The sequence below is a fragment of the Prunus mume genome, linkage group LG5 (assembly GCF_029339155.1).
Source record: "Prunus mume cultivar Tortuosa linkage group LG5, ASM2933915v1, whole genome shotgun sequence".
Lineage (NCBI taxonomy): Eukaryota > Viridiplantae > Streptophyta > Magnoliopsida > Rosales > Rosaceae > Prunus > Prunus mume.
In genome coordinates, this window is record NC_142702.1 from 26,768,110 (window position 1) to 26,790,418 (window position 22,309).

Genomic DNA, 22,309 nt, shown 5'->3' on the forward strand with positions numbered 1-22,309 from the left:
TGTTTGCTCATTGATTAAATTGGAGAAGAAGGGATTCAGATACAATACTTACGGGAGACTTTGGAAAAACACAAAGGAGAGAGAAATTTTGTAAAAGAAGCCAAAATGGACAAAATTGCCCTTATTTATTTTTGGATTTCTAAGGAATCCTTTACATTTGCATGTCTTTGATTTGAAAGTTGAGAGGTTTTTCTGTCTTTTTTGAAAAATTTTTGGCTTTTTCCAAAAGTGAAAGTTTTTTTATGGCTAAAACTTAAATTTACTAATACGGGTAAATGTAAAGATAACTACTCTTAACTACTTGAGTTACGTATATTTTACAATTACGTTGATATATTGTTTCATTAAAAAAGGAGAAAGTCCTTGCATAAATGAACCTCCATTCCATATTTGTTGAAAGTCAAATAGTGGGTTGATGATAAATTAATAATAATAGGTTGATGCAAATAAAATTTACCCTCGCGGGAGTTGACCACTTTTCTTGCGGATGAAATTTGTCAATCTTTGGTCGTAAAATGATGACCATACCTTCTACAACGTCTGAACCCAAGGCCAAAGATCAACCCATTCCAATTCCAATTCACCTTTCGCCCCAAGGCCTCCCTACTCAACCGTCTAGGGGTGGCGGCCACAGCTACGGCGGTTGTGGTTGTCACATTGCTACTGCATTTCATTTTCAATATAGGGTTGGAATTACAATCAATCCTATGATTCTCTAAACATTAATTGGTATTCTGGCAATGTGATTAGATTGAAGATTAATAATATTTGCTCCAGTTGGGAGGCGTACAAACATCAAGAATGGATGTGACATTGAGAATTACCGGCCCGTCCGCAGCTGCGGGATTGGTCCCTACAGCCATTTGTCGGCCACTAGAGTCCATCTCCTCCAAAGGCATTTGGTTACGAGATAACCCGTTAGATTATCCATTTCCATTAGTCATGGCCCAAGTCAGCCTTGTCCTTCTTACCTCTCGAGCGCTTTATTATCTTCTCAGGCCTTTGGGACAAACCAAATTTGTCTGCAATCTCCTGGTACATATTCATCTCCATGCTTCACATGTTTTAGATATTGTCCTCTGGTTTTAATCAGTGTTTAAGGTTGTTTGTCCCCCTATTGTTTATTTCATAATATTCTAGCAACTCTATGGAAATTTATTTATGTTTGTCACACTGTAATATTCTAGCTTTGATGGTTAATTGAAAACATTAAGGAGCAGCTTACTGGTTTTGTTTTGTACGTATTGATCATGTCTCAATTTGAAGCCTCCATCTTTAATTTGCAGGGTGGGATTATCTTGGGGCCTTCTCTGATAGGGCACAAGAAGGTAATCAAGGAGAAGCTATTCAGAGACAAAGATACTCACTTGTTTGAGACAATTTCTTTTCTGGGCGTATTATACTCCATGTTCTTAATTGCAGTTAAATTTGAGACAAACATGTTGAGAAGGACAGCAAAGAATGCTTGGAAGATTGGTCTACTTGGGTTTCTTGTTCCCTTAGCAGTATCCCTAGGCCTTGTTCATCCAATAGGCTCCACCCTTCCTGGTCTCGAAGGAGGAATGTTCGTCTACTTTTCTTTCTCTTCTTTATCTTTCACCTTCTTCCCGGTCATAGCTCAGGCCTTGAATGAACTCAACCTCATGACTTCAGAACTAGGCCAGCTTGCCATGTCCTCTGCTCTGGTCACTGAAGCCATCCAATGGCTTTCCGTGGGGGTCCATATCGTTTTCACCCAAAAAAGTCCAATCCACGGAATTTTGGCTTTGGTCTCCTTATTTGCACTCACAGTTTTGATTTGCTTTATTGTAAGACCCCTTATTCTACTAATTATTAAAAACACACCACAAGGCAAGGAAGTGAAGGAGGTTTATGTGGTAGCAATACTTCTTGGGGTTTTAGTTTCTGCAGGTATTTCTGACGCCTTGGGCGCAACTCCTTTGACCGGCCCTTTACTTTTGGGGTTGGTCATACCGGATGGACCGCCTCTTGGTGCCACATTGATACAGAAGACCGAGTTCCTGGTCTCCGAGCTTTTTCTTCCGGTCTTATTCTTTCGCGTTGGCTTCATGACCGATGTGTACTCGTTTCAGGACTGGGGAAGTCTTGGCAAGCTTCAGATGGTTATTTTGCTCATTTATGGAGCGAAGATTGTGACAGTTACAGTGGCTGCCGTGTGTTGTAAGATTAGGTTCAAAAATAGTTTTTTGCTCAGCTTGATCATGAACATCAAGGGTATAGTAGACCTTGTCGTTTTTAGTCGATGGAGGTTCGCCAGGGTAATCAGTCACACTCTTCTCATCTTTTCTTTCCAATAAACTCTGAATTAATGTTTAATGTAAAAAATGAAAAAGAAAAAAAATGAAAAGAATCTTATCTGAACATGACAATCTAACTTCTTAAACATTATGTGCAGATGTTAGACCAACAATCTTATACTCAAATCGTGTTGTCTATGCTGCTCGTGACATTGATCGAAACGCCGGTGGTTCGATTTTTGTACCAGCCTCAAATACGACTAGAGCCATCAAGCAAGCACTCACGCACCAGAAACATCCAATCTCCTCGATACAACTCCGATTTCAGCATTCTGTGTTGTGTCCACAACGAGGAAAGTGTTCGCAACATCACCTCCCTGTTAGAATCCTCGAACCCAACAGAGCAGAGCCCTATTTTAGCTTATGTTGTCCGCGCAGTCGAGCTCATTGGTCGAGCTGTGCCACTGCTCCTCCCATACAAGAAGAAGCAGCAGCAGGAGGGAGGGACGAAGAAACTAAAGCGCACAAACACACCAACCCATCAATTGATGCAAGCCTTCTGGAACTACTCAAAGAACTCAAAAGGGCCTGTTTCCATCCATGCCTTCACTATGATCGCCCCTTACAATTCAATGCATGAGACTGTTTGTCGTCTGGCGGAGGACAATAACATTCCTCTGATTCTCTTACCATTCCATGAAAACAACCAGTACACAGTTGGCTCAAATGTCATGGCGGGGATCCGCCAGTTCAACGTCAATGTACAAACATATTCCCCTTGTACAGTTGGAATACTAGTTGAGAGAGGGTTGCCAGCTCGGCTAACTGTTTCCCACTTCTCTTACAATGTGGGTGTGTTTTTCATTGGTGGGCCAGATGATCGAGAGGCATTGGCCTACGCCTCGCGCATGTCTGGCAACCCTGACGTGGGGATCACTGTGTTCAGGATCATCTTGCGGAATAAGTTGAAAGAAGGGAACACAAAAGAAGAGGAAGTGGAGGAGATGCTGGACGAGTCATTGGTGGACGAGTTTAAGATAAGGAACTTGGGGAATGATTGCGTGATTTGGAAAGATATTGAGGTGGATGACAGTGTACAGATCATGGATGCCATTAGGAACTCGCAAGGGGATTATGACCTTGTGTTGGTTGGGCGGCGGCACTCTGAGATGTCGTTGAGGGATGAGGAAATGGCAGAATTTGTGCAGAATGCCGAATTGGGAGTGGTTGGTGACATGCTCGCCTCTGTGGATTTCTGCGGTGGAATGGTGAACGTGTTGGTTTTGCAAGAAAACGTGGAGTTGGGCAATGGAGCTTTTCGTGCCAACTCTGAAAAAAGGTCGGCAAAGTGGACTAAAGTTTCAGGGTAATTACCAAATTTTTTTGGCAATGTGTATGGCAGAAGGTAGACAGAGGAGGAATGACTCATGGCTGGCTACTTTTCTCCTTTCGCCTAGTTTTACTGTCAATAAATTTTGTGCAAAACCAAATATGCAAAGAGTTACTAGTTTTTTAAAGTCAATGAGAATTACTAGTTTGATACGTGTTCCCTTTGTGATTAAATGGCAAATTTTCAATAACAATATTCAGCCTTCAAACTCTTGTAATGTTTTTGCATATTTAATGAAGGGAGTTTGCCTTGACCACCAAGAAAAAAGAAGCTTGGCTTGTATGTATCGAGCTTCAACAAACTCCAGCTCATAAATGACTGAATTCTAATTATTATAAGTCGAAATCAGCTATATATGACTTGGCCAGCTTCATCCCCTCATCAGACTTTTAGCTATCTGTGTCCTTCATGTAGTTAGTTGCTTTCTCATCATCTTGTACCAATGTGGTGACGATTATACCCTTTACAACGCCTCTTTCCCGCAAAGGGGGGCGTAACACAAGATCGCTTGAATTACCTTGCCTTCTTATTTTACTATAACAACTCATGCTTTGCTCATAGTTCCATACATATATAATGTACCTTAAAAGCTTATGAAATCGATTTCAAACCTGTAGTGGCCGGTGACGGGGATGGTTATCCTACCAATAATATTGAATTTTTACTTTCAATCTACTGCTCGAAAAATTCATAGGGTAGGGGGGTTGAGGTGACGACCAAAACCATGGATGTGCTCAAGTTGGGAGGGACAGAAATGATAAATAGAACCCAAACTATCCTGGCCATTCGAAGAACGGTTTGTGTTCCAGTTCAGCGCATTGATTCCGAAGGCATTTTGTTAAAAGACAATCCTTTAGATTTTCCATATCCTCTAATGTTGTTCCAAATCATCCTTCTTGTTCTCATCTCTCGAGCGCTTTATTGTTTGCTAAGACCTTTGGGACAAACCAAATTTGTCTGCAATCTCCTGGTATGCTTCTTCGAATTTTTCTAATTCTTTGGTATCAGTTATTTGAACCTTCCCTTCTTTTTATTGCTTGTTTTTCTTTAGGGTGGCATCATCTTGGGGCCTTCCTTGTTAGGGCACAACAAGGCATTAAGGGACAAACTGATGTTCGGAGGAAAAGATGTTGGATTGTCAGACACTATTGCTCGTGTCAGCGTAATATACTCGGTATTCTTAATTTCAGTGAAATATGACATGGCGACGTTCAAAATGAAGGCGAAGAATGGTTGGAAGATTAGTTTGTTGGGATTTCTCTTTCCATCTGCAGTCACCTCAAGCTTGGTTTACACGAACGCCAGCACCATTTCCGGGCTCAGTGGAGGAACATTCTTCCTTTTAGCTCTTACATTTTCTTTATCTTTCACATATTTCCCTGTCGTAGCTGAGGCCTTGGATGAGCTCAACCTCATGACTTCTGAGTTGGGCCAACTTGCCATGTCATCTGCCACCATCAACGACATAATCCAATGGATCTTCACGGTGGTGCATCTCATAGTTATTAAACGAAGTATAAACGACGGAGCTAAGACTTTGGTTAGCTTATTGGCATTGATATTATTCACTGTTTTTGTCATACAGCCGGTTATAAAATGGATCGTCAAGAGAACACCAGATGGACAAGAAGTAAAGGACGGCTATGTGAGTGCAATGCAACTTATGCCTCTTGTCATGGCCTTTCTCTCTGACATCATAGGCATGAGGCCTGAAGCTGGGCCTATCCTTTTGGGGTTAGTCGTTCCAAATGGACCGCCTCTTGGTGCAGCACTTGTACAAAAGACTGAATTCGTGGTCTCCGAAATTTTTCTGCCCTTGTTCTTTTTCCGGGTTGGCTTGACCGTAAACGTCTATTCTGTGGACGATTGGTCGAGTTTTAGAAAACTTCAGCTTATGCTTACCATGTCGTATGTTGCGAAGATTATCGCAGTTACAGTGATTGCGTTGTGCTGCAAAATTAGATTAAGAAATGCTTTCTTGCTCAGCATGATGATGAGTATGAAGGGCCTAATAGAGCTTATCGTTTACGATGCATGGAAGGCTGTTAAGGTAAGAGACAGAAAGAAACACTCTTTAATTTCTAGTCTTTTTTTGTTTTTCGTTTTCCATATACCAACAATGAATTAATTTGGGTTCCAAATTTTAATCAAATGCAGGACATAGATGAGCAATTTTTCACTCATATCGTGTTGTCTGCCCTTGTGATGACCATGATCGCATCGCCGTTGGTACGGTTTTTGTACACCCCTCCCAGAGCATCGGAAACCATACTTTCCCGAATCAGAAACATCCAATCAATGCCAAGCAACTCAGACATGTTCCGCATTCTTTGTTGCTTCCACAACGAAGAGAGTATCCCCAACATCGTCTCCCTCCTCGAAGCCTCAAACCCGACACCATCAAGCCCCATTTACGCCTACGTTGTCCACGCAGTCGAGCTGGTTGGCCGCGCTGTACCCCGACTAGTCCCCTTTAACACTGAAAAGCAGAAGAAAAAATACACCCGCAAAAACTCAGCCACCCGTCAAATGGTTCGAGCATTCGATAACTACTTGAAAATCTCCAGCGGGCCGGTCATAATCCAAGCATACACTATGATCGCGCCGTATAAAGTTATGCACGAGAGCCTTTTTCGCCTGGCTGATGACAAGTTTGTGCCTCTGATCATCATACCATTTCATGAAAACCATCCAGGCGTTGTTGGACCAAGTATGGTCGCAGCGATACGACACTTCAACGCAAATGTGCAATTATATTCCCAGTGTACGGTCGGGATCCTAGTCGACAGAGGCATGTCTTGTTCGCTGAGCTCAGTCCACTTCTCTTGCAATGTAGCTCTATTTTTTATTGGGGGAGCAGACGACCGCGAGGCGTTAGCCTTCACGGCACGCATGTCTGGCAATCCAAATGTCGGCATGACGGTGTTCAGGATAGCTTTGAGGAGTAAATTGAAAGAACGGAATGAGGAGGAGCAGGTGGCTGCAAAGCTGGACGAGTCGTTGGTGGATGAGTTCAGGCTAAGGAACATTGGGAATGACCGGTTGGACTGGCTGGAGATCGAGGTGGACGACAGCGTGCAGCTAATGGATGTGGTTATGAACTCGCAGGGGAGTTATGATCTTGTTATTGTGGGGCGGCGGCATGCGGATACGACGTTGAGGGACAAGGAAATGTCGGAGTTTGTGGAGAATGCAGAGCTGGGAGTGATTGGTGACATTGTTGCTTCCTCGGATTTTTGTGGCGGGCAGGTGAATGTGTTGGTGATACAAGAAAGCAGGGAATTAGGATATGGAGCTTTTCGCAGTGGACTTTGAAATTTTGGCAATGCATGATGAAATCTGCGCCGGCTAACAAAATTTCTCCCAATGTGGTCGAAGGCCATCAACCATCGAACAGCTAAACGTCGACTGATTTTTGAGCAATGATTTGGTATTTGTTTAAAGATTTGGAAGATACAAGCCAAAACAGAGGAACAACTGTTGATGAGCAGAACAGAGTAACTTGGTTGAACATTTTCTGATACAAAATGTGATGACGGGAGTGGTGACTAGTCAGTTTAGTTAGAAAACTTTAGGAGTTATATTTTGTTGCCATGAAGGCCAGAATTTTCTTGTAAACAATGACACTTTTGGCTTTTATAAGTTGTAGCTTGTTTTCCTCCTTTTTACTAGGGATGACAATGGGTCGAATCGGGGGTGGGTATGCCATTTCCATCCCCATTTCCGTTAAGCTTTTTTCCCCTATTCCTGCATTCATACCTGCAATATTGGGGATTCCCCATCCCCACTTTTGTTGGGGAATGAGTTCCTCGACCCGCCTCATTACGGAAGAAAAAACTAATATATAACTATTTTGTTGAAAAAAAAAAATACTAAGGCAAGATAATGAATATATATAATATATACTTATAAGACAATATAAGAATATTTATATATGTAGTGGAAGTTAACTAAATAAATAAGTAGTGTGGCGTATAAATTATATAAGTATATAATATAATAATATAAAACATAAACTTAGTTGGTACAATCACATTAATAGCATATTTTATATATACCATAATATATATACCTCATCAAAAAATTAATATATATATATATATATATATATATTCTAAAATGGGAGGGTTCGGGTTGGGGATTAAAATACCATCCCCACCCCTCCCAAAACACCATACCCAAAAAATTCCCGTACCCATCTCCATACCCGTTTTATGTCCTTCATACCTAACCCATTAGGATCGAATCTGCTTAAAGACCCTTACCAGCGGGAAAAATTGTCATCCTTACTTTTTACCTAGTTGCACTCAAATTTACCCAATTTTTCATGTGTTTAATATTAATATATGATATTCTACTTCATCTTATGTGTTGAGGATAAGTTCTTTTGTTGCATGAATGAGAACCTTTTCCCAAGTTGAACTTGAAATTTTCAGTCAGTTTTGTTAAAAAATTAATAGATGATAATTTTGCGAACCTCATGGACCATTTGTGATATAAAGAGTAACCTTAAGGACCAATCATGTCACCAAAAAAAAACCCTTTAGGATGAAAGATGATAATTTCCCGAACCTTGTGGACCATTTGTGATAAAAAAGTCTTATATTTATTTATAATGTCGTATTGCTTGCGTTCAAATAAGATTTTGTGTGTGGATATATTGCATAGGAAGCTTTTTATTTATTTATTTATAAATTCATGCTGAACGTGTTTGAATAGTTCCTCCCCTCCCTTTCGGATAGAGCATTAAAATATTAATTATTGATGAATAGTGAAAATCTTTTAAAAATATATATATATATATATATATAAAACAACGATATATATATTTTTTAGTACAAGCGATAATTTAAACTATAGGGGAGGGAGATTTCTCACACACATAACTATGATGTCATGAGGATTTAAACCTGAGAGATCTTTGATTTGCAAGTCAAGGCCCTTTTTGCCCACCCCAGGAGTGCTCTCCTATTCGACTTCCCCAGAGCCTCTGGTAGCACAGTCAAGATAGCGATGGGTTTTCTGCCCTTGCAAGGGTGGGGTGACATAATTTTGAGAATTCAAGAGAAGGTCACGGCGAGACGAGCCGTTTATCATTATGTAAATCATTTAATATGCCGAAAGGTATTCCTATTATCCCTTATCTAGTAGAAGATGATATTAGTGATATGGAGTTAAATCCGAATAGAAAATATTTTGATTGGAGAATTTTCCATTTTTGTTGTTCCCCTCCCAAGGGTAAGTTCTTACGCGTTACTCACCTGTCCGCCATTGGAAACACCACTTCCCATCCGACTTGCATTTTCACCGACCCGTTGGCCAAAAAGCTATATTAATTATTGATAAATAGAGCAAATCGTTTTAGTGGATATTGAAAGAGCAAATGGTGTAATCCATTGTCCATGGTGTCCAAGGATTCATAGTGTCATTATGCATCAGCCTTGTGAGAAAACAGGTCTCTTATTAGAGGCTGCATTGATAGGCAATGCTTTGAACAAGAAATATAATTTCGTTTCATTGACAATAATTAAAGTGATTCACAAATAATATGATGACACACTCCAACATGGATGACTAATTTCTAACTATAAATTGAAATCCGTTGGAACAGCATAACCAATTTCTTTATTATTATTATTTTTACAAATTTTATGTCTGTAGTGTTTGACTTTAGCCAACTGCTGTACGTATTTCGTTGGTTCTTACCAAAGAAATTGACAACTAATAATATAACGACTCTTACAGCAAAAGGGAGGGCGCCATAAAAAACTCAAAATTACCTGTTGTCCTGGTATATGTTTTTCACTTGAAACAGCTCATATGCTTCTCAACTTAGGCTTCAGTTATTAACACTGAGTTTACTTCAAATTAAAACCAACCAAGAACCAACCTTAGGTTTCAAAGTTTTTCCAAAATCTCAATCTCAAGCGATCATTTGGGAATTTGGGAAATGGCTGCCTTAAGCAACAACACACAAGTTGATGTAGTGGAACCGCAGCATTGCATGCTAGTTCATGCCTCCTCCTCCAGAGGCATTTGGTTCGGAGAGAATCCTTTCGACGATCCCTATCCTTTAATGCTAGCCCAAATCATCCTTGTTCTTACTTCCCGGCTGCTTTATTTTTTGCTCAGGCTATTGGGACAAACCAAATTCGTCTGCAATCTCCTGGTATGCTCACCCAAATGCTCATCATGCTTGTTGTTGAAAGTTTTTATTTCCTAATTCAACAATGAGATTTGAATTAAAAAAACTAGGGTCATGTCAAGTTTACTAATTAAGTTTGTGACATGACATTATTATCTTTTTGGTTGAAATGTTCTTCAGAGTGGCATTATCTTGGGGTCCTCTGTTCTTGGGGGCAGCAAGGCATTCAAGGACAGACTATTCGCAGCTAAAGTGATTCCATTGTTTGACACAATGGCCACTGTTGGTGCAATATACTCCATGTTCCTTGTTGCATTGAAATTTGGCCCAACCCGCTTCAAAAGAAGGGCAAAAGATAGCGTGAAAATTGGTCTGGTCGGCTGCATCTTACCTTCCGTAGTCACCTCAACCCTCCTCCTCCTGCTAAGCCTAGGGGGCGTAATTCATGGACTCGGCCAGCTCCTGCAGGAACATTCTATCTCACTATTACCTTTTCTTTAACTTTTTTTCCTGTGGTAGCTCAGGCCATGGATGAACTCAACCTTATGACCTCTGAGTTGGGCCAATTTGCCATGTCCTCTGCCATCCTCAACGATGTGATCTTCTGGTTCCTCATTGCATTGCATCTCATGTTCACGAAACCAGACGCAACCTATCGCGTTGAGAGTTTTATTTCCGTCTTTGGGTTGATATTATTCACTATCTACGTCATACGCCCAATTATGCTGTCGATTGTCAAGAACATCCCCCAAGGACAAGAAGTCAAGGAAGTTCATGTAGTTGCAATACAACTTGGGGTTCTAGTCATGGCTTTTATCTCCGATGCCTTAGGCACAGCGCCGTACGCTGGTGTTGTACTTCTGGGGCTAGCCATACCCGGTGGACCACCTCTTGGTGCAGCAGTAGTCCACAAGACCGAATATTTGGTCTCCCAACTTCCTATGCCAATGTTCTTTTTCTACGTTGGATACAGAATAAATTTGTATTCGATTCACGATTGGATGAGATTTTCCATACTTCAGACGATCATTATCATGTCGTACGTCTCAAAGATTGTGGCAGTTGTAGCGGCTGCAATGTGGTGCAAAATCGGTTTAAAAATGGTCTAAGGCTCAGCATGGCCATGAGCGTCAAGGGTATAATAGAGATTATCTCTTATTCTCGATGGAGGACCGTAAAGTAAATAAAACTCTTTCCCTTTTTCTTTCACTTCCAAAATATCCCACCCCATAAAATATATGTTAATTTTGATTCCAAGTTAATATTTCAATGGCAGCTCATAGAATGAACAAGCTTTTACTCAAATAGTGTTATCTATGCTGGGGATGACCATGATTGCAACACCATTGCTACGATTCTCATACAGCCCTAAAATCCGACTCGGAGCATCAACCAAACGTCCCCGCTTCAGAAGCATCCAATCAATGCCAAGCAACTTCGAAACATTTCGCATTCTTTGTTGCTTTCACAACCAAGAAAGCATCCGCAACCTTATTACCCTCCTGGAAGCCTCATACCCGACGCAAGCAAGCCCCATCTGCGCCTACGTGGTCCATGCAGTGGAGCTGATGGGGCGTGCGGCGCCACTACTAGTCCCTCACAATAAATTAAAGCGCACAAATACACCGACCCATCAAATGATTCAAGACTTTGAGAATTACTCAGACAACTCCGAAGGACCGGTCACGATCCACGCTTACGATATGATCGCTCCTTACAAAAGCATGCACAACACAATAATCCGTCTTGCAGAAGACAAGGTCGTTCCTCTGATTATCTTACCATTCCATGATCACCAGAGTATGGTTGGCCTCACTTTGATTGCCTCCATACGCCAATTCAACATCAATGTGCAAACAAATTCCCCATGTACAGTGGGAATACTTGTTGATAGAGACTTGTCTAGTCGGCTGAGATTGACAAGCTCTTCCTTCAATGTAGCGGTGATTTTCATTGGTGGAGCAGATGACCGTGAGGTGTTGGCATACGCAGCAAGAATATCTGGCAATCCGACCGTGGGTATGACGGTGTTCAGGATAATCTTGCGGGGTAAACTAGGAGGAGGTAACCAAGAGGAGGAAATAGAGGCCAAGCTCGACCAGTCTTTGGTCGACGAGTTTAAGCTGGGAAACATCGGGAATGATTGTGTGAATTGGTATGATATAGAGGTGGATGACGGTGCACAAGTTATGAGTGCCATTAAGAAGTTGCAGGGCGATTATGATCTTGTCATGGTAGGGCGACGGCACGTGGAGATGTTGCTGAGGGATGAAGAAATGGCGGTATTCATGGAGCATCCAGAGCTGGGAGTGATTGGTGACATGCTGTCTTCTTTAGATTTCTGTGATGGGATGGTGAATGTGTTGGTCATGCAAGAAAGCAGAGGCTTAGGCTGTGGAGCTTTTCGTAGTGACTCTGCAAGGGTTTCATAGAATATTAATCTACTATAAAATGTTAAAAGGAGAATGACTTACAAGGGAGTTCCTTGCTTCCTAGTGAGAAGCAAACAAGTAGCTTTGGTTAGCTAGAAGTAAACACTATATCTCCTTCACTCTAGTTTCTTATTTTGTTAAAAGAATTTCCTAGTTAGAAGATCGTGAGCATTGGAAGTTAGAAATATTTGCCTTTTGGGTCTCTTTTTTTGGGGTAAATAATGTCCAGGGTTTTGCTTGTAACTTAGCTTGTTTGGTTGTTTTGCTTGTAACTTAGCTTGTTTATTTGTTTTCCTTTACCTGGTTAATATCGTACCAAGCCAAAAGTTTTGCTGATTTTTGAGCAATGATTTGGTTTTTGTTCAAAGATTTGGAATATATATACAAGCCAGAGGAACAACTGTAACTTGGTGGAACATTTTCTGATACAAAATGTGATAGGAGTGGTTTAGTTTAGTAGAAATATTGGTTTACTCTTTTGTTGATTATGACCTACTGTAGTTTCCGGTTCAACATAGATTTTCCGGGAGCATATGTTGATTCTGTGTCTAATGTTTGAGGATTTTAGTTTTGTTATATGAGCAAGGAAAGAATCGTTTATGAAAAACGGTATATGGAGAAGAGAAAGAGCAGAGGGAATGAGGAATGTTCAGTATATTTCTGTTGATGCAAATGAGCACAAATACACACTCAAATACATGACACATACTGCCAAAGTAGCTCAGAGCCTAAATTTTAGGTAGCAAGGACTCATCTCCAGCCATACATAATCATTGGAGGCTACGATCCTTACACCTAGGCTAGAATTGGTTATCAAGGTACAGCTGAAAAAGATAGGAATTACAGCTGTAGGAATTTTCCCAAAAAGGAAATAAAACTAGCCGTTAGACAGCTAATACTAAAACTAGGAAGTTCCTAAGTTCTTTGATTTCTTCATTCTCTTCATTATCATTGTCATCTGCAGCTTGATTTAAGCTTAGTATGCAGCTTAATTCTCAACAGCATACATTTACTAATTAAGCGTTAGATCTTTATAGCCCTTGTACTTATCACGTCACCCTTAATTCAATGATAATCAATATGCTAAAATACAGCCAAGAGCAAGCACACTAGAGTCCAACAGGAAGAATGAGAAAACCTCAAATGTATTCAATTATGAAAATAGGAATAACAACCCTAAACTCCTACCCAAAGTTTGCTTAAATACTTCCTCAAGTTCCTAGAAACCCTAGGGACCCAAAAAGGAATTAAAAGGGAAAATAGTAAAAATTCCAAAAACTAATTAAAATAATCAAATAATGTTTTTGGCTACTAAAGACATCAAACACCCAAAAGAGCCCATACAACATGGAAAAGCGATGAGTTTTACTCGTGACATCGTTCTCTTCGAAACGACAATTCATGGGCTGAATTCCGAGCTCAGGGTCCAAACCTGCAGCTTTCTAGTTTTGTTTTTGCACGCACGACGCTCCAGTTTTTCCTTGATTGCTTCCGCAATATGTTGTACATCATTGGAAGTTAGATTTTGTTGCCATGATGGCCAGAATATTCTTGTAAACAATGACACTTGGGTTTTATAAGTTGTAGCTTGTTTTCCTCTTTTTTACCTGCAGTCAAATTTACCCAATTGTGTTTGGTATTAATATCTGATATTCCAAAGTTGAACTTGAAAACTGCAGTCAGTTTTTTTTTTTTTTTAAATAGTTTTAGAGGAGTTGAGGAAGCATTTGTGAACGGGTAATCTCTTACAAAATGAAATGAATCCAGTTATATAGAAAAGCTGGTTCCGTCAACGAAATTTGATGCTTGGCACTTTTATAATTTCTTGAGTATTATCTCTAACTATGAATTGAAATCCGTTGTAACAGCATAACCAATTTATTTATTTGTTTAAGACTTTTATGTTGAAGTGTTTGACTTTAGCCAACCCCGGTATTTTTGTTGGTTGCTTGCTACGAAAGAAATTGACAACAACCATACCGCTCTCTATAACGACTCTGACAGATCAAAAGGTACGTAGGGCGCCATAACCACCAAAAATCACTCAAAGAGTTTTTGGAATGATTATGTGGGTTTCGTATTCATATATAGCCTGGCAATCTCAAGCAATCAATTAGGAATTTGGGACGGGAGAGGGACGAAAGAAATCAATGGCGTCCTTGAACAACAACACACAAGTTGATGTAGTGGAAGAGCAGCATTGCATGCGATTTCCGGCCGCCTCCAGCAGAGGCATTTGGTTCGGAGAGAATCCGTTGGACGATACCCATCCTCTAATGCTGGCCCAAATCATCCTAGTCGTTGTTACTTACCAGCTTCTTTATTTTTTGCTCGGGCCATTGGGACAAACCAAATTCGTCTGCAATCTCCTGGTACTAATTAATTCAGTTTGTGACATTATTATTAATTATTCTTTTATTTTTGGTTGAAACTTAAATATAATATATGTTTTTCAGAGTGGCATTATCTTGGGGTCGTCTGCTCTTGGGGGCACCAAGGGATTCAAGGACAGACTATTCGCAGCCAAAGTGATCCCGCTGTTCGACTCAATGGCCAGTGTTGGTGCAATATACGCCTTATTCCTTGCTACATTGAAATTCGACGCACTCCGCTTCAAAAGAACGTCGAAGAAAGATACCGTGAAAATTGGTCTGGTCTGCTGCATCGTACCTTCCGCAGTCACCTCAACCCTCCTTTTCCTGCTAGGCGGCCCCGGCACCATTCCTGGAATCGGCAAGGGAGCTGCTGCAGGAGCAATATATATCACTAGTTTCTTTTCTTTAACTTTTTTTCACGGGTTAGCTCAGGCCTTGGATGACCTCAACCTTATGACCTCTGAGTTGGGCCAATTTGCCATGTCCTCCGCCCTCCTCAACGATGTGATCTACTGGATCGAAATTACATTCTATTTCTTATTCGCGCGAGCACGCGCAGGCCATGGCATTCAGAGTTTTATGTCCTTGCTTGGGTTGACATTATTCACTTACTACGTCATACGCCCAACTATAATGTGGATTATCAACAACATCCCCCAAGGACAAGAAGCCAAGGAAGTTCATGTAGTTGCAATACAACTTGGGGTTCTAGTTCTGGCATTTATCTCCGACACCTTAGGCCTGGCGATGGACACAGGTCCTATACTTCTTGGGGCAGCCATACCAGGGGGACCACCTCTTGGTGCAGCAATAGTCCACAAGACCGAATATTTGGTCTCCCAATTTCTTATGCCAATCTTCTTTTACCGCATTGGATACAGACTAAATGTGTTTTCGATTCGCGATTGGACGAGTTTTTCCACACTTCAGTCAATCATTGTCGTGTCGTATGTTTCAAAGATTGTGACAGTTGTAGCGGCCGCAATGTGGTGCAAAATCGGGTTTAAAAATAGTCTAAAGCTCAGCATAGCCATGAGCATCAAGGGTATAATAGACGTTCTTATTTATTCTCGATGGAGGGCCACAAAGGTAAATAAAACTCTTTAATTCTCTTTTTCTTTCACTTCCATATAATATATCCCACCATACAACATATATATATATATATTAATTTTGATTCTAAGTTAATATTTCAATCGCAGCTCGTAGATGAACAAGCTTTTACTCAAATGGTGTTGTCTATGCTGGGGGTGACCCTGGTCGCGACACCATTGCTACAGTTATCATACAACCCTAAAATCCCACTCCGATCAGCATCAACCAAACATCCCGCTTTCAAAAGCATCCAGTCAATGCCAACCAACTCTGAAACATTTCGCATTCTTTGTTGCTTTCACAACCAAGAAAGCATCCACAAGCTGATTTACCTCCTGGAAGCCTCATACCCGACCCAAGCAAGCCCCATCATCACCTACATGGTCCACACAGTCGAGCTGATGGGGCGTGCCGCGCCTCTACTAATTCCTTACAAGAGATTAGAGTGCAGAAATGCATCATCAAGCACAAATGAATCATCATCAATCCATCAAATGATGCGAGCCTTTGAGAATTACTCAGAAAACTCCAGAGGACCGGTCACGATCCATGTTTACAATATGATCGCTTCCTACAAAAGCATGCATGACACTATTCTCCGTTTTGCGCATGACAAGGTTGTACCTCTTATTATCTTACCATTCCATGATCACGGGGTACGGTTGACCACAATTTGATTGCTCCCATACGCCAATTCAACATCAATGTGCAAACAAATTCCCCATGTACAGTGGGAATACTTGTTGACCGAGGCTTGGCTTGTCAGCTGAGCTCGACATACTATTCCTTCAATGTAGTGGTGATTTTCATTGGTGGAGCAGATGACCGTGAGGCGTTGGCCTACGCAGCACGGATGTCTGGCAATCCTGACGTGGGAATGACAGTTTTGCGAATAATCTTGCGGAGTAAACTAGAAGGAGGTAGCCAAGAGCAGGAAATAGAGGCCAAGCTAGACCAGTCTTTGATCGACGAGTTTAAGCTGGCGAACACCGGGGATGAGTGCCTGAATTGGCATGATATCGAGGTGGATGACAGTGCACAAGCTATGACTGCCATTAAGAAGTTGCAAGGCAATTATGACCTTGTCATGGTAGGGCGGCGACACGTGGAGATGTCGCTGAGGGATGAAGAAATGGAGGAATTCGTGGAGCATCCAGAGCTGGGAGTGATTGGTGACATGCTTGCTTCTTCAGATTTCTGGGATGGAATGGTGAATGTGTTGGTCATGCAAGAAAGCAGGGGATTAGGCTATGGAGCTTTTCATAGTGACTCTGCAAGGTTTTCAGAGAATATATATGAATGACATGCTGAAGTTAAATCGCCATTGATGCGTGGAAGGAAGAAGGTGATGTGAAAATTAGGTGTAGGGATTCCTAAAATCCCAAGAGGCTATGAGAGAATAAACCATCTACCATACACATGTCAAATATGAAATCAAATGAAGCGGACGCAAGGAAATAGCTAGAGGTTCATGCATGTCTCATCTTAGGTCCCAATCTTTATAGGTTTATGAAAGTATATGCACCTATGACACTCACTATCAAATATTAGAGAGAAGGTAGAGAGTGAGCTTACCCTTGGAGCGAATCTTGAATCCAAGAATGGAATTCAAGTAGAGGGAATAGTCCGTTTGTTGTTGATTCTCCACTTTGTTCTCCAAATAGCCACAATGGTGAGAGTAAGAGTGAGAGAAAAGAGAGCTAGGGTTCTTGTGAGAGCTAAGGAGGCTTTTGATTGTAACCAAAGTTGTTCTTATATACTAGTGAATTTCTCGGGTGGATCACCAAGAGGATGTAGGCATGAGGCCGAACCTCTATAAATCTTTGTGTTCTTATGTGTGTTTGCTTTCTCTCTTCAATGTGTGTGTGCCGTCGCATAGTCCATCAACGACAAGGTCTTGAAGTGTTTGCACACAACATGACATTCTTAGTATAAAAGGTTAAACGGAGAGAAGGACTAACAAGGGAGGGAGTCAGTTTCGTATATTATATCAACTACTTTTCTTCCTTACTGCCTAGTGTGAAGCATATAAGTAGTTCTGGTTAGAAAGAAGTCAATTTTGTGATCAAAACCCAAATGCGTTAACAGCCAACATACATTTGAATGAAATTAGGAACCCAACTTATTTCCTTAATTGAAGAACCTTAGTAGAAGGAAGCACATAAATTCTCTAATACATAATCCAATGTGTTTGATACACAAATCGAGCCGCACTTTTCGAATCAAAATTTTTTCTTGGACAACTAACTTGAGGACTTAACAGAATGAAGTTAATTCGAGTCGCTGTGCTGTACATAGGTCTCACTTCTGGTGTCCATTCCTTAGTATTGCAGCCGGGAAATGTTCATTGAACCCTATATATGTTCAAACCAGACAATGGAAGCTAGGACTAGACAATAGCTTAGGTAAATCACAAACATGGTATATGTAATTGATTGTCATTGATGTCAATGAATGTCAACTCAAATTCTGATGAGCTTCACTATGAGCACCAATGAAATCTTTGTCAAATTGATTAACCAGTGTTGCTTGTTTCCTTTATATTGATTAATATAAGATCCTCATATCTGGTCACCCACTTTTAATGTTTCCTCATCTTTTGTGTTTGGGACACAAATTTCCTTTACCTTTGCTGCTGCCTTGTCATGAGGAGTAAATATTTAGTTTGGTTGGAATATTGATGCCAAGTATGGAAGTCAGAACTGATTGCCAAATCAAGGGTTTCAATTTTCTTGTAAAGAATGACTTGGGTTTTACTTGTAGTTTGTTTTTCTTCTTCCCTACTGTTTTTTTTTCTTTATTTGGTTGTAACCACATTTGCCTACCTATCTTCTGGAGTATAACTACATAATAATATATATATATATATTATATAAAACAAGGCTATATATATATATATATATATATATGTATATATTATAAAACAAGGCCTTTTTAATTATCTGTAGATTGCCCTTGCTTGCAATAATAGGTGTTGGGTACCAAATTGTTTAATAGTCTCAATCTAAGAAACAGAGGAGTATAAGAAACAGGGGATTCTAAGAAACAGAGGAGTAATAAGAAAAAACATTTCATTAACTTCAAAACATTTCTTTAACACTTGCTTACGAAATACAAAACATGTATGAATCAAGAAACATGTCTGTTTGCCTGTGACTAAATCAGATGGTACTTGGTTTTGCAACCGCAGCGCCACCCATCTCCTCTAAGCCCACTTTATGTATCAAAAAATAACAATGAAACAGAGCAAGAACTAGACCCCCAAATGCAGGGGAAATACAAACAACAATGGAATCATATAACTGAGAAGGGAAAAATGAAAACCCCATAGTTGGGTTTCTGAGTTGCTAGCATTGGTAGCATATATGGTGATCTTTAGATTCTTAACACAGAGGCAGATCCGCCGGAGGAGCCTCGATCGACTGCAGTGTCCCAACTCCATTGTCAACCAAGAAGACCATGGCCAAACCCCAGTTGATATGAACATCCAAGTGACAATGCATTATCCAGGCCCCTACAAATGTAAAAAATATTAGTATCCTCTAATTAAATCCTTAAATTTGTAACCATGAAACATAAAATATTATATGATTTAAGTAATTGTTACCTGGATTGTCAGCTACGAATCTGATGACTGCCCATCCATTCGCAGGCACTGCCACTGTGTTCCTCATAGGTGGATCAACAAGGTTGAATTTTTTGGTATCAGTCTGGGCATTGAAATTTCCAAAACCTTCTGCAAGGATGTAGAAATCGTATCCGTGGAGATGAATAGGGTGGTTCTCTGGTGTGACGATACTTGTGTCTTGTAGCACAACCTGCACCCTTGATCCATACTTCAACTTGTATCCCCTGGTTCCAGAAAGAGGCTGCCAGAGGGAGCGGCTCACGTTGCCCGTGTAATCGAATTTCAGGGGTGGGTTTGCTGGAAAATCAGCAGTGAAAACTCCAGGTATGTTTTGTTGATAGGCCTGCAAGATTGAGATGTTGTTTGGAAGCACAAAGGACACATTGTTCATGCTGGCTGTGAAGCGTGTTCCATTGGGGCCTTGGCACCTTCTGGTTTGGTTGAAATGCTTTGGGCAGTTGTTGAGTCCAAGGCCGATTGTGAAGAAAAGGTTTTCGTCGATTTCAGTTGGGACTTCAACTTTTCTAGGACTTCTGAAGCTTGTGGTGAAAGCAGAGGCAGTGGCTGTGTCATTGAAAGCAGGAAGTTGTGGCATAATTGGTTTAACTGCTGGACCGTTTGTGCAGTTGGGGCTGCAAGGGGCAGACTTGTATTCAAGAATGGCCGTGGTGGTGGTGTTGTCAAATGCTGCATTTTGTGCACTGAAATAGGCACGCGCTGCCAAGTAGTATCGGGCTGGTGGCTGGTCACCGGTGATCAAAACATCGGTTGTCTGGCCGGGTCCCAGCATGAGGACTCTGCTGGTGAAAGGTTTGGTGTAGGAGGCGTCAGCGCTAACAATAGTCAGTTTGTGGTTTGCCACAGTGAAGAAAAGAGGTTGGTTGAGGGCAGCGTTGATGATTCTAAGAAGGTTGGTCTCACCGGAGTCTATAGGAACTATGATTGTGTCTGCATAGCAATCAGAGACAAAGATAATTAGTTGATCGCGTCATGTGTCTACATCGATTATTATAGTCAGTTGTCGCCGACTCTGATTAGTATATAAATGTGAAATTTATAAATTATGGGTATTGATTGGGTTAGGGGTAGAAGCAAATTACCTTGGCTTGAGCAATTGTAAAGATCACCAGGTTGACCATTGATGGTGTATGCATCAGACACATTAGGAGCTCCTCCAGTCCGGGTTGACTGCCTCAAAACGTTGATGGGGTTCGCGTTCCACCATTCACCAAGAAGAAGGGTAGTTTCGCGTTTCGGCTTAGTGAATGGGTAGGAGTCTCCTTGTTTTGGATGAATGATAAGTGCTCCATAGACAGTGGCTCTTAGCCATGAGCTGTGAGCATGCCACCACAAAGTACCTTCTTGGCCTTGAATTGTAAATCTGTAGGTGTAGCTCCCTCCTGGCCTAATTGGGCACTGAGTCACAAATTCAGGTCCATCTGCCCATCCAGTTCTCATTTGCCTAATTCCATGCCTGCAATGTACATTAATGAATATAAGATCATGTTTAATTGAGGAAATGAAGAAGCAAGAAAGAAGAATGAATCATGCATGCATGCATGCAAACTAGTTACCAATGGATGGTGACGTTGTAACGAGCTTTGTTGGTGACTTTGACGACCAGAGTGTCACCATTGTTAACTTCCAAGGTTGGTCCAGGGAATTGCCCATTGACTGTGATGGAGTTTTGGGTTGTGCACAGCCTCTTCACTGGTGTTGCTTGAATCTGTTAATCCCAGTTTTATCCAAATAGTCAGTATCTAATTAGAGAGAAAAAATGAAATTAAGGGGGCTAAAACAGAATATATAAACACTTAAGAGATACAAATTAAACTTACAACAAAGTCATGTTGGTGAGTTTTGGGCTCTGCCAAGGATATTGCTGATGAAGCAAACAGAAGGCAAACGCCTAAGAGTAACGAGCATCGAATTTTGTTGCCGAAAATGCTGTTGAGTGCGTCCATATCTGTGTTAGCTAAGCTAGCTATTAGCTGCCAATCAACCCCTTAACCTTTGTTTGAATGATATTAGTGCTCTAGAGGTGGTGAGTTGAATGACAAAGTAATAGAAACTGGGCTTCTTTTATAGGAAGATTTGAGGAGAGAGATTGTGGTTTGAGGTTGGCAGATTAGGTTTTGATTAGCAAAATGGTCAGATTCCTGAGCAAACTTAGTTCAACCCTATAGGAGTTGTTGCACCCACTGGGCTATTCAAAGTGAATTATTTTTCTTCAATGTGCTTGCTTCACAAGTCTTCCTTCCTGGATTGTACAATTTCAATAAAGCATTAATCTGCAAAGAATTAAAGCTCAATTCTTATCTGCATGCATCTTTCATGTCCAAATAAGGCCAAACACGTAATTATAATTGTCAAATCAAACCCATGAACTACAAAGATCAACCTTGAACGCCAAATTAACTCTTGATTTGCAAAATCATTAGCATCCCTTTCCTGAACTCGTAATTAAGATAATCGCTAATCATTTCTAAACAATGGCTAACCTACCCCAAATATATAACAGATCGATATTATTAGTCAATTTCTCTGTTGACCTTTTCTGGAAGGATGCCAGAGGGAAATAGTATACAAATTATAATCTTTGCATGAATCTGGCAAACCATCTTTTTTTTCTTTCCTAATGGTGGAAATCAAAAAGTGATTAATCAATTAATTAACATGCCTTGAGCAAAAGCCCATGCTTTTCGGAAAAGTGGAAGAGTTATCGATCATCTTTAGAATCATCGGAGGGATTGAGTGTTCTTTAGAGATTTTTTTCCCACAAAATTAAGTTACCCGTGCTTCATTTGGAGATGCCGTAATGTAATACTCAATCAAAATGAAGGGCCTTAATCTATCAATTAATTAGAATTTACTCTCTAGGATTAGACAAATGGAGCAGATATCTTCAGTTCAAACTCTTATGCTATCAGTTGTGTGTGTGAGAAACCTCATTCCATATAGTTTAGACGATAGCTTGTAATTTTAA

At 40.7% G+C, this 22,309-nt stretch overlaps 5 protein-coding genes across 5 annotated transcripts; 4 read left to right on the plus strand and 1 right to left on the minus strand.

Moving 5' to 3' along the window:
• Positions 1–541: 541 nt before the first annotated feature.
• On the plus strand, positions 542–3,800 carry LOC103333054 (cation/H(+) antiporter 15-like). Its single transcript, XM_008235851.3, has 3 exons — positions 542–1,035; positions 1,287–2,279; positions 2,417–3,800. Exons 1-3 carry the CDS (start codon positions 802–804, stop codon positions 3,626–3,628), a joined length of 2,439 nt encoding a protein of 812 aa, XP_008234073.2. The 5' UTR covers positions 542–801; the 3' UTR covers positions 3,629–3,800.
• A 572-nt stretch (positions 3,801–4,372) lies between these two features.
• LOC103333055 (cation/H(+) antiporter 15-like) lies at positions 4,373–7,086 on the plus strand. Its single transcript, XM_008235852.2, has 3 exons — positions 4,373–4,618; positions 4,700–5,698; positions 5,806–7,086. Exons 1-3 carry the CDS (start codon positions 4,373–4,375, stop codon positions 6,961–6,963), a joined length of 2,403 nt encoding a protein of 800 aa, XP_008234074.2. The 3' UTR covers positions 6,964–7,086.
• A 2,512-nt stretch (positions 7,087–9,598) lies between these two features.
• LOC103333057 (cation/H(+) antiporter 15-like) lies at positions 9,599–12,225 on the plus strand. The gene is made up of 4 exons (XM_089052445.1): positions 9,599–9,817; positions 9,974–10,168; positions 10,318–10,719; positions 11,593–12,225. Exons 1-4 carry the CDS (start codon positions 9,599–9,601, stop codon positions 12,223–12,225), a joined length of 1,449 nt encoding a protein of 482 aa, XP_088908571.1.
• Positions 12,226–14,375: 2,150 nt separating this feature from the next.
• On the plus strand, positions 14,376–16,998 carry LOC103333058 (cation/H(+) antiporter 15-like). The gene is made up of 4 exons (XM_089052446.1): positions 14,376–14,597; positions 14,682–15,689; positions 15,803–16,312; positions 16,354–16,998. The coding sequence occupies exons 1-4, from the start codon at positions 14,376–14,378 to the stop codon at positions 16,996–16,998; spliced, it is 2,385 nt and encodes a 794-aa protein (XP_088908572.1).
• A 1,751-nt stretch (positions 16,999–18,749) lies between these two features.
• Positions 18,750–21,379, minus strand: LOC103332838 (laccase-12-like). Its single transcript, XM_008235597.2, has 5 exons — positions 21,162–21,379; positions 20,898–21,049; positions 20,424–20,797; positions 19,303–20,271; positions 18,750–19,209 (listed from the first exon to the last, which is right to left on the minus strand). The coding sequence occupies exons 1-5, from the start codon at positions 21,285–21,287 to the stop codon at positions 19,079–19,081; spliced, it is 1,752 nt and encodes a 583-aa protein (XP_008233819.2). The 5' UTR covers positions 21,288–21,379; the 3' UTR covers positions 18,750–19,078.
• Positions 21,380–22,309: the final 930 nt, after the last annotated feature.